Source organism: Coregonus clupeaformis, chromosome 9 (genome assembly GCF_020615455.1).
Source record: "Coregonus clupeaformis isolate EN_2021a chromosome 9, ASM2061545v1, whole genome shotgun sequence".
NCBI lineage: Eukaryota > Metazoa > Chordata > Actinopteri > Salmoniformes > Salmonidae > Coregonus > Coregonus clupeaformis.
This window is the reverse complement of record NC_059200.1, coordinates 25,858,391-25,870,753: the sequence shown is the minus strand read 5'-3', so window position 1 is coordinate 25,870,753 and position 12,363 is coordinate 25,858,391. Positions and strand designations below refer to the sequence as shown.

The 12,363-nt window shown below is 47.1% G+C and overlaps 1 protein-coding gene across 1 annotated transcript in view; it reads right to left on the bottom strand.

The window, feature by feature from the left end:
• LOC121574261 (protein transport protein Sec31A-like) overlaps positions 1-12,363 on the bottom strand; it is a gene marked incomplete at its 5' end in the record, with an annotated part of 37,100 nt that extends 24,737 nt beyond the window's left edge. The window contains 14 exon segments of the mRNA XM_041886883.2: positions 5,557-5,705; positions 5,795-5,891; positions 6,342-6,629; positions 8,078-8,152; positions 8,278-8,506; positions 8,731-8,877; positions 9,063-9,224; positions 9,636-9,778; positions 10,293-10,433; positions 11,014-11,109; positions 11,346-11,471; positions 11,473-11,542; positions 11,869-11,992; positions 12,309-12,363. Of these exon segments, the coding sequence (XP_041742817.2) occupies positions 5,557-5,705; positions 5,795-5,891; positions 6,342-6,629; positions 8,078-8,152; positions 8,278-8,506; positions 8,731-8,877; positions 9,063-9,224; positions 9,636-9,778; positions 10,293-10,433; positions 11,014-11,109; positions 11,346-11,471; positions 11,473-11,542; positions 11,869-11,992; positions 12,309-12,363 (1,902 nt within the window).

Genomic DNA, 12,363 nt, shown 5'->3' with positions numbered 1-12,363 from the left:
CTGATTTTGTATGTTTGCCCACTGACAAAAAAATTATCAGTCTATAATTTTAATGGTAGGTTTATTTGAACAGTGAGAGACAGAATAACAACAAAAAAATCCAGTAAAACGCACGTCAAAAATGTTATAAATTGATTTGCATTTTAATGAGGGAAATAAGTATTTGACCCCCTCTCAATCAGAAAGATTTCTGCTCCCAGGTGTCTTTTATACAGGTAACGAGCTGAGATTAGGAGCACACTCTTAAAGGGAGTGCTCCTAATCTCAGCTTGTTACCTGTATAAAAAGACACCTGTCCACAGAAGCAATTAATCAATCAGATTCCAAACTCTCCACCATGGCCAAGACCAAAGAGCTCTCCAAGGATGTCAGGGACAAGATTGTAGACCTACACAAGGCTGGAATGGGCTACAAGACCATCGCCAAGCAGCTTGGTGAGAAGGTGACAACAGTTGGTGCGATTATTCGCAAATGGAAGTAACACAAAAGACCTGTCAATCTCCCTCGGCCTGGGGCTCCATGCAAGATCTCACCTCGTGGAGTTGCAATGATCATGAGAACGGTGAGGAATCAGCCCAGAACTACACGGGAGGATCTTGTCAATGATCTCAAGGCAGGTGGGACCATAGTTACCAAGAAAACAATTGGTAACACACTACGCCGTGAAGGACTGAAATCCTGCAGCGCCCGCAATGTCCCCCTGCTCAAGAAAGCACATATACAGGCCCGTCTGAAGTTTGCCAATGAACATCTGAATGATTCAGAGGAGAACTGGGTGAAAGTGTTGTGGTCAGATGAGACCAAAATCAAGCTCTTTGGCATCAACTCAACTCGCCGTGTTTGGAGGAGGAGGAATGCTGCCTATGACCCCAAGAACACCATCCCCACCGTCAAACATGGAGGTGGAAACATTATGCTTTGGGGGTGTTTTTCTGCTAAGGGGACAGGACAACTTCACCGCATCAAAGGGACGATGCCATGTACCGTCAAATCTTGGGTGAGAACCTCCTTCCCTCAGCCAGGGCATTGAAAATGGGTCGTGGATGGGTATTCCAGCATGACAATGACCCAAAACACACGGCCAAGGCAACAAAGGAGTGGCTCAAGAAGAAGCACATTAAGGTCCTGGAGTGGCCTAGCCAGTCTCCAGACCTTAATCCTATAGAAAATAAGTGGAGGGAGCTGAAGGTTCGAGTTGCCAAACGTCAGCCTCGAAACCTTAATGACTTGGAGAAGATCTGCAAAGAGGAGTGGAACAAAATCCCTCCTGAGATGTGTGCAAACCTGGTGGCCAACTACAAGAAACGTCTGACCTCTGTGATTGCCAACAAGGGTTTTGCCACCAAGTACTAAGTCATGTTTTGCAGAGGGGTCAAATACTTATTTCCCTCATTAAAATGCAAATAAATTTATAAAATTTTTGAGATGCGTTTTTCTGGATTTTTTTGTTGTTATTCTGTCTCTCACTGTTCAAATAAACCTACCATAAAATGATAGACTGATCATGTCTTTGTCAGTGGGCAAACGTACAAAATCAGCAGGGGATCAAATACTTTTTTCCCTCACTGTATATATACACAAAAGTATGTGGACACCCCTTCAAATTAGTGGATTCAGCCACATCCGTTGCTGACAGGTGTATAAAATCGAGCAGACCGCAATGCAATCTCCATAGACAAACAATGGCAGTAGAATGGCCTTACTGAAGAGCTCATTGACATCCAACGTGGCACCGTCATAGGATGCCACCTTTCCAACAAGTCAGTTCGTCAACTTTCTGCCCTGCTAGAGCTGCCCCAGTCAACTGTAAGTATTGTTATTGTGAAGTGGAAACGTCTAGGAGCAACAACGGCTCAGCCGCGAAGTGGTAGGCCACACAAGCTCACAGAACGAGACAGCCGAGTGCAACACTCACTACAGAATTACAAACTGCCTCTGGAAGCAACGTCAGCACAATAACTGTTTGTCGGGAGCTTCATGAAATGGGTTTCCACGGCCGAGTAGCCGCACACAAGCCTAAGTTCACCATGCGCAATGACAAGCGTCGGCTGGAGTGGTTTGGACTCTGGAGCAGTGGAAACGCGTTCTCTGGAGTGATGAATCTCAATTCACCATCTGGCAGTCCGACGGACAAATCTGGGTTTGGTGGATGCCAGGAGAACGCTACCTGCCCCAATGCATAGTGCCAACTGTAAAGTTTGGTAGAGGAATTATGGTCTGGGGCTGTTTTTCATAGTTCGGGCTAGGCCCCTTAGCGCCAGTGAAGGGAAATCTTAACGCTACAGCATACAACGATATTCTAGACGATTCTGTGCTTCCAACTTTGTGGCAACAGTTTGGGGAAAGCCCTTTCCTGTTTCAGCATGAAAATGCCCCCGTGCACAAAGCGAGGTCCATACAGAAATGGTTTGTCGAGATCAGTGTGGAAGAACTTGACTGGCCTGCACAGAGCCCTGACCTCAACCCCATCGAACACCTTTGGGATGAATTGGACGGCCGACTACGAGCCAGGCCTAATCGCCCAACATCAGTGCCCGACCTCAAAAATGCTTGTGGCTGAATGGAAGCAAGTCCCCGCATCAATGTTCCAACATCTAGTTGAAAGCCTTCCCAGAAGAGTGGAGGCTGTTATAGCAGCAAAGGGGGGACCAACTCCATATTAATGCCCACGATTTTGGAATGAGATGTTCGACAAGCAGGTGTCCACATACTATTGGTCATGTAGTGTATGTCTATGGTTTATGTACTGTAGGCACCTGAGCTGAGCCATATGGGAAACTGGGGGGTGGGGGGGGATGTTTGCTTTTTGAGATTGGCGGTGACATGGCAAGCAAGACAATACCGTTTTTTACTTTACATTTTTTTTCAACTACAGATCATAGAAACATGCCGTTTTCACATATGTAGACACTGGTATGGTGCTGGAGATAATGAATATGAGGTTGAAAAGTGGTGGAATTAAAGGGATATTGGCAATGAGTCCCTTAATCTACTTTCCCAGAGTCAGATGAACTCATGGAAACCATTTGTATGTCTCTGCGTGCAGTTTGAAGGAAGTTGCTAACTAGCGTTAGTGCAATGACTGGAAGTCTATGGTATCTGCTAGCTAGAAGATACCATAGACTTTGTCATTGCGCTAACGCTAGTTAGCATTGGCTCGCGAAACAACCTCTAACATATGACTATAGTGAAGAAGATAAAGGGCCTCACTGCCAAAATCCCCAAGTATCCCTTCAAGACAACTAGATAGACATACAAAATACTGACATACAAGAGAGCTGTGAGTGAATCTACGAAAAGAGAAACAGGATCTGGACTGAAGAAACAGACAGACATGGAGAGGGTTAGAGGTTGTATCAGGTGCTCCACACAGACATGCATGACAAACCATACATGCATCCAGGGTGGGTTGGGGTATCAACAGGGTGACATGCATCCAGGGTGGGTTGGGGTATCAACAGGGTGACATGCATCCAGGGTGGGTTGGGGTATCAACAGGGTGACATGCATCCAGGGTGGGTTGGGGTATCAACAGGGTGACATGCATCCAGGGTGGGTTGGGGTATCAACAGGGTGACATGCATCCAGGGTGGGTTGGGGTATCAACAGGGTGACATGCATACTACTGCAGCTACAGTAAGTGACCAGCCGGTATGGGGACCATGGGAACAGGGGGGCGGAGCTGTGACTGTGGAGGTAAGGGGTCAGGTAGCGAGAGAGACTAGGGGGGCATGTGGAAGTAGTGGTGGTGTTGGGGTCAATCAGTGACCTTAAGGTTGGGTTGTAGAGTAGGAAACAGAGCAGGGGACATGCAGACTAATACAGCACCTAAGGGAGTGGAGCTCAGTGGGCATTAGCTGGCAGGTCCATGGTGAGGGTAGGGGGTCAGGGGTACATGGCTGTGACCCTGTGCTTGGTATTTGTGCTAAGTCTAATTGTACCACAATAGCAAGAGGAGTGCTTGCAACAGAAGAGAGTAGTAACGTATTGATTCCATACTAGAACAACAGTGTAGGAAAAGCCCCTTGGTAATGATAACATTGGAAATCAATTCATTGGTTTAATATAAAAGTATTAATCCCAGTTGAATCAATGTAATCAATGAATTCATTTTCATCCAGGCAAACAATATGGGACTACAGTCAACCAGAGGAAACATCAAAGCCATCAAAGACATTAACATCCAGGGAAAAGTGTTAGGGAGGAAAGCTACTGGCACTAATAACTATGGCAGCTAGCTAGATACCTTCAAAAAAAACTGCAAAACATTTGTGTGTTTAGTTCGCTGCTAGAAGTAGAGTTAGATTTTAGAGTTGGTCAAGATTGTGGCACACTCAACACATGCCAAAAAAGCTGAAGCAAAGTTGCTAGTGTGGTCCAGATGTGTGTGTGGTCCCAGCCATACTGAGGGCTAGTGTGTATGTCCCTGGGGGTCTGTGGTGGTAGGGCCTAGAGGAGGAGGGACACTGGGGAGAGCTGGGGGAGTTTGGTTACTCCAGGAGGTCACTGGGGAGAGCTGGGGGAGTTTGGTTACTCCAGGAGGTCACTGGGGAGAGCTGGGGGAGTTTGGTTACTCCAGGAGGTCACTGGGGAGAGCTGGGGGAGTTTGGTTACTCCAGGAGGTCACTGGGGAGGCAGACCTCACCTGGAGAACACACAAACACAAATGATGACTAAACAATAGAGGAGCCACAACAGAAACCACAGCCCATAAACACCATTTTTTCCCCCCACTGTACCTCCCTCTGCCAGTTCCTCAACACCACCACTGATCATCTGCAGAAGGATACGTTATCAATAAACAATATGAGTAGAACAGTAGCCAATACTGGAATACTGGTAGCCAATACCATGGATCAACAACTACCTGATCATGGCACTGACTGACCTCATCATGATAGAGGTACTTTCGTGATGGGGGAGGCTATACAGACACGCCCAAAATGTATGACGTATGTTGCGAGTTGAGTGGAGACGAACGGATTCGGTTCAGTCAGTCGTCCTGATGAGCCCTCCCCAGCTAGATAGTTTATGTTTGTGGCTATAAACTTCATCGAGAATTTAAAACTTGTCTGCCGAAGTTGGGACTTCCGAGTGTTCAGAATCATTCCGTTTATATCGAACTACAAAAGCAATAAATGTGCTTTAGCTGTCTGTCACCCTGCCTGATATTAGCTACACTATCTAGCTACTTCACTCTAAGTTACTGCAAGACAGCAGTGCTCGGCCTGCGGAACCCGGGAGCGAAGGACACACTGTGCAAGGTGGTGTTGTGTTGACGGCTTGCAGCACAAACGCTCTCCATTGAGCAGTAGACTGTATCACGGTGACATCCAAATGGTTACTCCCAATATTACAAGTTATTTCTCCTGTAGGCTGCTATCCTACTCCAAATATAATTGAGTATGGAACAAATTGGCCACATTAGCTACCGCCAGCGACATGGGATACAGCTGCCCGGTGAAGCAACTGCTGCCCAGTGGGAAGCACCTCGATAGAACACCGTTGCCTTGGTCTTCACACCAGCTTGTTACGTTACGTTACTGTGTTAGTTACCTTGGTGATCTTGCTTTTCTCCAGAAGCTCCGCCCCTCCGGCGATAGCCAAGATGATGCTGTCGGCCATGCGGTTGTCATGGAGACAGAGTACCACGGCGCCCCCGAAGTCCCCGGTCAGCAGGGCCTGGGTAATCAGGCAGTCCACACCTGACCGGACAAACCAACAACACACAACAAAAGCACATCGGCAACTTAAACTGAGAACAATCAAAATAGAGATTCAGATGGATCTTTACCTCGACTGAGACCGAGGTTAATGCCCTCTTGGACTGGAGCTGGTGCCTCCTCAGGGAGGCTGGCCTCTGCCTCTGCTTCCACTGGTGCTGCCACCTCCTGACAGACCAGAGAGGGAGTTTATTCATGTTTTTTTACCTTGAGCAGTACCTTCACTGGAGGAACTAAGAGTACAATTCCAACTGCTGTGCAAATGATGTCAATGGGAGATTTACAGGGCAACAACTCAAAAACAACAGTTATTCCATACCACTATATACATCTAATCTCACAGAGAGCTTTACATATAACCATTAGACAGCAAAGTAAAACCAAACAAATGGGTGTGAGTACCCCAGAGAGAAAGGGAAGTTGAAGGAAAATAGGAGGATAATAATTTGGTAAGTCAATTCTAGTTCTAGATGAGAGACATAACTGTAGCAATATACTGACGTAGCAGTACCAATGTAATAGGTTTACAGTTTAGCGATGAACGTTGTAACAGTACGATGTGACATTCTCTTTCTCTGGGATGGACTGACGAGAAGAGGGGATGAGAGGAGAGGGTACCTCCTCCAGAGGAATCTCTTCCTGGGCGATGGGCTCAGCTTCAGCCTCAAGGGCCAAAGCCCTCGTCAGGTCCACTTCCGCTTCCACTGGTTCCAGAGACTCCGTCACGTCCAGTTCCGCTGCTTGCTGGAGGTTTGCAGCAGCGATGAGGTCAAACGGATCTTTCGGTTCTGGAGCAGGTTTGAGTTCCAGTTCCGCTGCTGGCTGGAGATTTGTAGCAGCGATGAGGTCAAATGCGTCTTCAGGTGGGAGGTCGGCGGAGAGGAGTCGTCCAGGGTCGGCTAGAGGCTGCAGGGTGGGGAATGATGGCATTGGGTCAAAGCCGGGTACTGGCAGCAGGTTGGTGTGGTCAGGTACAGGATGTAGCGGGGACTGTACCTGAGGCATTAGGCCAAAGTGGTCAAACTCAGACACACAATGTACGTCTACTTAGTTGAACCCTGTTGGAGGCTGGAGGGTGAAGGAGGCAGCGGGATCAAACACGGGTACTTGCTGCAGGTCAGTGGTGGGAGCCAGAGCTGGGGGGGCCAAAGTAGGGTCAGACTCTGGCAGGAGAGCAACAGGAGTGAGAAGCTGGGGTTCAGCGCTGAGGTCAAGAGTAAGGACAGGCTCAGATTGGAGGACAGGCATAGGATCAGAAGGAGGTGAAAGGTCACCACAGATTGAGGGGGCAAGCTCTGGCTTAGGTTGGGGTTCAGGCTGGAGGGCAGGTTCAAGCGGCGGTTCGGGGGCGAGCTCGATAACAGCAGGCTCAGGCACAGGAGGAAGGACCTCAGCCGGGGTTTCAGCACTGAGCTGGGGAGCGGCACTGGGTTCAGGCACTACATCAGGCTCAGGTTCAGAGGTAGGGGAAGGAGCAGGGGAAGGCTGCACACATTCATACAGCAGGAGAGGAGAGCCAGATTTGGAGTTCAGCAGAGAGAGCCATTAGATTGAGAGTTGTAGATAAATAATCATCAGAATAATGTTAGAAACCTAACAATGTTCATTCATGTTAAATGATGAAAGTTAATTGATTGTGTCCATTGAGATATTAGTACTGTTATCTTTGAGCCCAGGTTAAGCAATGTCAGAATCACAAAATATGCTTTAGCTTTAAGAACCAGATGAGAAAATAGCATCGTCTTGCAGATGAAAAATATAAGTTACAATGGAAATATGTGATGTGAAGTTCACCAAATCATATTAAATGATGATCTATGACAAAAGTCAGGGAAGCGATTCAACAATTTTCAGTTGTCCTAACTTGAACTGCCAAGCACGTGAAAAAGAAAGACTTCCTTTTCCTAGTCACCTAAACAACTGTAGTGTGAAACCTAGAGAGAGTCATCTTGGACAGTTTCTGACTGCCCCTACCACTTCCCTGTTTGAGCAATGACACCAAAGCTACTCACACACATGGAGAGTGAATGAGCAGATACATTTGCATTTGATTACCATTAGCATTACTATCTACATTTCAGCAAATTGTTGCTTCCGATGCCATGTTGCTTACCGTGTTGTCACAAATAATGAATTATAGGTTTCGTGCGCACACACACACACACGGGAAAGAAAGACGGTACCTCCTCAGGCTGAATAGGTTTTTATTTTATTCTGCTGCAATCTGTAAACAAACAACCAACATCCACAGCAGAGTTAAACCAGGCTGACAAACAGCATTAGGATCAGACAGGTCAGACAGACAGACTGACAAGGCCTGAGGACATTCAGTGACGGTTCATTTCCAACCTCACCTTTGCTGCTAGCTCCTCCTTCTTGTATCCCAAAAGCTCCAGGTATTTTCCACGAGCGTCATTCTCAAAGTTCACCTGAGAACACAATTGAACATTGGTAAAGTAAAAGCACAGCAATACCTTGCAGTACAGCAAGAGACAAACTTCTGTTTTAACACTAGACAATAAAGGAAAAGTGAAGTCCGAGTTCCCATCCCTACCTTCAGGAAGGACCAGACGGTCTTGTCGAACTCGTTCTGGGCAGCATCTATCTTCTCCTGGCAGAAGTCAGTGAAGCTGCCTGCAGCCAGCATGGCCTGCAGCTGGGCCGAGCGCTCCAGGAAGGCCGTCTCGGTGATCACCTGACTCACGTGAACCACATGGGCCGTGCTGCTGAGGCTGCTGGGGGCTGGGCTTAATGTTCTCCAACGACACCAGCTTACCACCAAACTGGAGGGGGAGAGAAATAGGAAGAGAATAACTTATTAGTACGATTTCAACTTATCAATTTCTATAGAGGTGAGAGAAAGGAACATGCAGTAAAGGTCACCAGGAGGTCAGATAATAGCACAAAAGGAAAGCAATGTGCTGCTCAGTAACTGTACATCATACATCCATGCATACGACTTGACAAACATAGCAAAGTAATGAAGGCAGAGAAGATAGTGACTCACAGCGAAGGAGGCCCCCACGGGCCTGCGGATCCACTTGGGGGGCTTTTTGAGGGGGGTGGCTGTGTAGGGGGATGCCTGGGGAAGCTGCAGCGGGGGCAGGGTCTGGCCCATTCCAAACGGATCCATGTTGCCAAATGACGTGCTGATCTGGAACAGAGACAGGTCAAAGAGCAGCAAAATGAACAATGATCAAGTGTCTCCAAAATGGAAGAGAGTTTCCACTCTAAACCACTGTTCATCTCTGAGTCGGTGCTAACCGTGTCTGTAACCCTAACCAACATGGTGGCCAGTTTCCACCCTGAACAGCGTTAATGTGTGAAACTGGTACCCACTGTGTCTGCCTGTGTCTGGCTGACAGCCTGGCTGCTGCCCCCCATGATGGAGTAAATGCTGATGTGTCCGTCAAAGGCTGCAGCCGACAGCACCGCTGGGTTCCTGGGACACCACTGGATGTCAAAGCACCACTGGGTACTGGTAGGCAACTCATACAGCACCTGGAGATTAACAACAGATTCACATCAGAAGGCAACTACAGATAGGACAGGAATGTATTTATGGTTAAATAAAGCTGTGTACGTGTATGTCTCAGTAATGAAACTTATTAACAGTGTACTGTACTTTGTAGATAGGGACCATGCTAAGAATAGCACAGAGTCATTGGATCAATGCATGTGTATGCAGGTGTGTGAGACCTCTGTGGTTCCAGCAGAGGATTCTGTTATCCTTCCCACAGCTCAGTAGCAGCTCAGGGTCAGCCAGACTCCAGGCGATTAGCCTCAACAAGTTTGACTACCAACAGGTTGTTTTTGCCTCCATTATTCCAAGTACAGTCAGTCAGCGTTTCAACTTTTAACATGTTACTTTTTCAAGACTGGATACCAGATTAATTTGAAGTGATAGTTTACCGTGTGTGGTTCTCCAGGACTTTGAGAGGGGAGGTGGCGAAACGCAGGTCCCAGATCTGGATCACTGGCATCCGGTCATCCTCCGAGGCCAGCACCAGCTGAGTAGCTACCTCTGGGTTCCACTCCAGCCCAGAACAGTGCATCTGAACACACACACACACACACACACAGGCGTGTTTGTACTAAGTAACATTTTATGTCAAAAGCCTCAGGCCTATACGGTTGCCAAATCTGTCTGTCAAAGGAAAATTACACAATAATTATCATCCCAAAACAACTGAAGGCGCAACCTGTACCTTCCATTGTTATTCGTTTTGGGGAGGTTTACCACAGAATTCAAAACAACTCAGTGGCAGTTACATTTGCCAATCTTCTGACTGAAGGAGCAGGGAATTCTTCACCCCCACCCCCACGGTTTACAGAACGCTGCAAGCCAGGGACAACACTTTTAAACTGGAGATGAAAGTGACAGACTAAGCCTTTAACAGCAGACAGAAAGATACAGACATGCGTAGTGTACCATGTTGCTGTGGTCACAAATTACAGACTGAGGCTTTAACAGCAGACAGACACAGACAAACGTGTGTTGCTGCGTACCCTGTTGCTGGGTTCATAAGTGGCAAATTGAGCCGTAAACAGCAGACGTACGTTACCTACCATGTTGCTGTGGTCGCCGACTTTGATAATGAGGTCGTTCTTGCGGAGGTTCCAGATGGAGGCGCGGCCGCTGGGCCTGGCTGAAGCCAGGATGTGTTTGACCTGTCTGTTCCACGCGACACAGCTGACGTCCTCCAGAGGCTGAAATAACATAAACAACCTGCTCACTCAAACGTTCCTCTACTCCATAAATTCTCATTGATAATCCATAAAAAATGAACTGGGTAGCACTCTGAAGTAGGGTTGTCACGATACCAGTATCGCAATACTACAATACCTGATTTTCCATGGAAAAAAGGAAAACACAAAGCAGACTAAACCCTTTGGTTAAAAAACCTACTGTATGTAACATATTGTGTGCTGTAGCTTGGAAAAGAAACATGCTCAGTTGGTAGAGCATGGCACTTGCAACGCCAAGGTTGTGGGTTCGATTTGATTCCCACAGGGGACAAGTACAAACAAATATGAAGATGTATGCACTCACTACTGTAAGTCGCTCTGGATAAGAGTGTCTGCTAAATGACGTAAATGTAATGGGTGACAACCTCAGGCTGCTTGTTTCCAACATTAGGACTGTTTTCCTCAGGAAATTTAGTCCGCTTCATGTTTTGTTTCCTTGCCACGATACCTCTGAGTATCGCGATACTGGTATCGTGACAACCCTACTCTGAAGGTTCAATTTCAAAACGTATTTATTTCTTAACCATGTCATGGGTCTTACCTGAGTTTTAGGGCCTGGTGTCATTGGGGAGCCAAAGTTGTTCAGGTCCCGGATGTAGATCTCTGATTCGTTACCTCCTGAAGCCACCAGGTTGGTCTGGGTAAGGGAAGTAATGCATTATTATCACTAGCTAACATGGGGTGACACTGCAACTACAATAACAAACACAATGAGAGACACTTGACAAGGTTTGTAGACCAAAACATTAGTATTCCAATAAAACAAAAGTGAGAAGTTCTCTTAGAGATATTGGAAACAAAATGTGAGTACTATGCACAGCATAAAGCCAAAGCTCACTCCACAGGTTAGTGAAAGCAGTTAGTTAGGTATACCTGGAAGGAGTTGACATCAACTCTGACCCCCCCGCTGTGTTTGTCGCTCTGAGCGATGACAACGTCACTGTCTTCAGCAATAATCTTGGCCGGGTCGTACAAGATGACATCACCATTCTCGCCCCCCCGCAATGAGCACTCCGGACAGGAGACCCTGCGCATCCATGCCGTGGGGACCCCACGCCAGCGTGTGGTATCTGGTGAAGAGAGATGAGAGCAGTCTTAGCTATGACGAAGAGCTACAAAGACGTATGTTTTCAAAACCTAGCCAGGAGTTGTTTATGACAGCTGACTTCCCTGCTCTGATGCTTATTATTGGAACTTGTATTGCACTAATATTTGTTGATTGCTGTTGCTCATTCCAGTGACCTGAGTTTAACCATTACAGTTGTACTACTATGCCCTACCTGGGTTTAACCTACTACTGGAGTTCTCTGAAGAAATATAATTTACAAAGAATCCTGTTGAAAGAAACATTCCTCTGATGGGGTTAGCATTAAGACTAGTGCTAGGGTTTCCTTACCTGTGAGAGGAGGAGTATGCGCCGCAGAGCTTCATGTCCAGAGAAGGCTCGGCCAGGTCCAGCTCAAAGATCTCCAGAGAGGCGGTGGTACTGAAGGAGGCATCCAGCTGCTGGGCTGACGTACCTGGACACACAGACAGACAGGTGAGGGGTCAGCAATACCTGACCAGGTAGACAGTCACATTAACTGGAAAGCTGTTCAGACAACAAATATTCAACATGTCAGTTGAATGTCAGTCAGTTTTGTACATTTCAAGGATATTCAACAACTTTTCATTATGTAGCTCATGTCATGGCTACGCTTAAACCACAAGAAAATCTGCTGGCTGATTACAGTAAGTCTCTTCTTTGGTCCTCTTCTTTGCATCCCCCCTGTCAGTACAGCATGTACATTATCAGAGATGGACAGTGAAGTGTATAAGACAAGAAAACACACACACCTGCTGCCAGGTACACAGGATGGTGCTGTGCTGGGCTCCAGCTCTGGATGGCCGT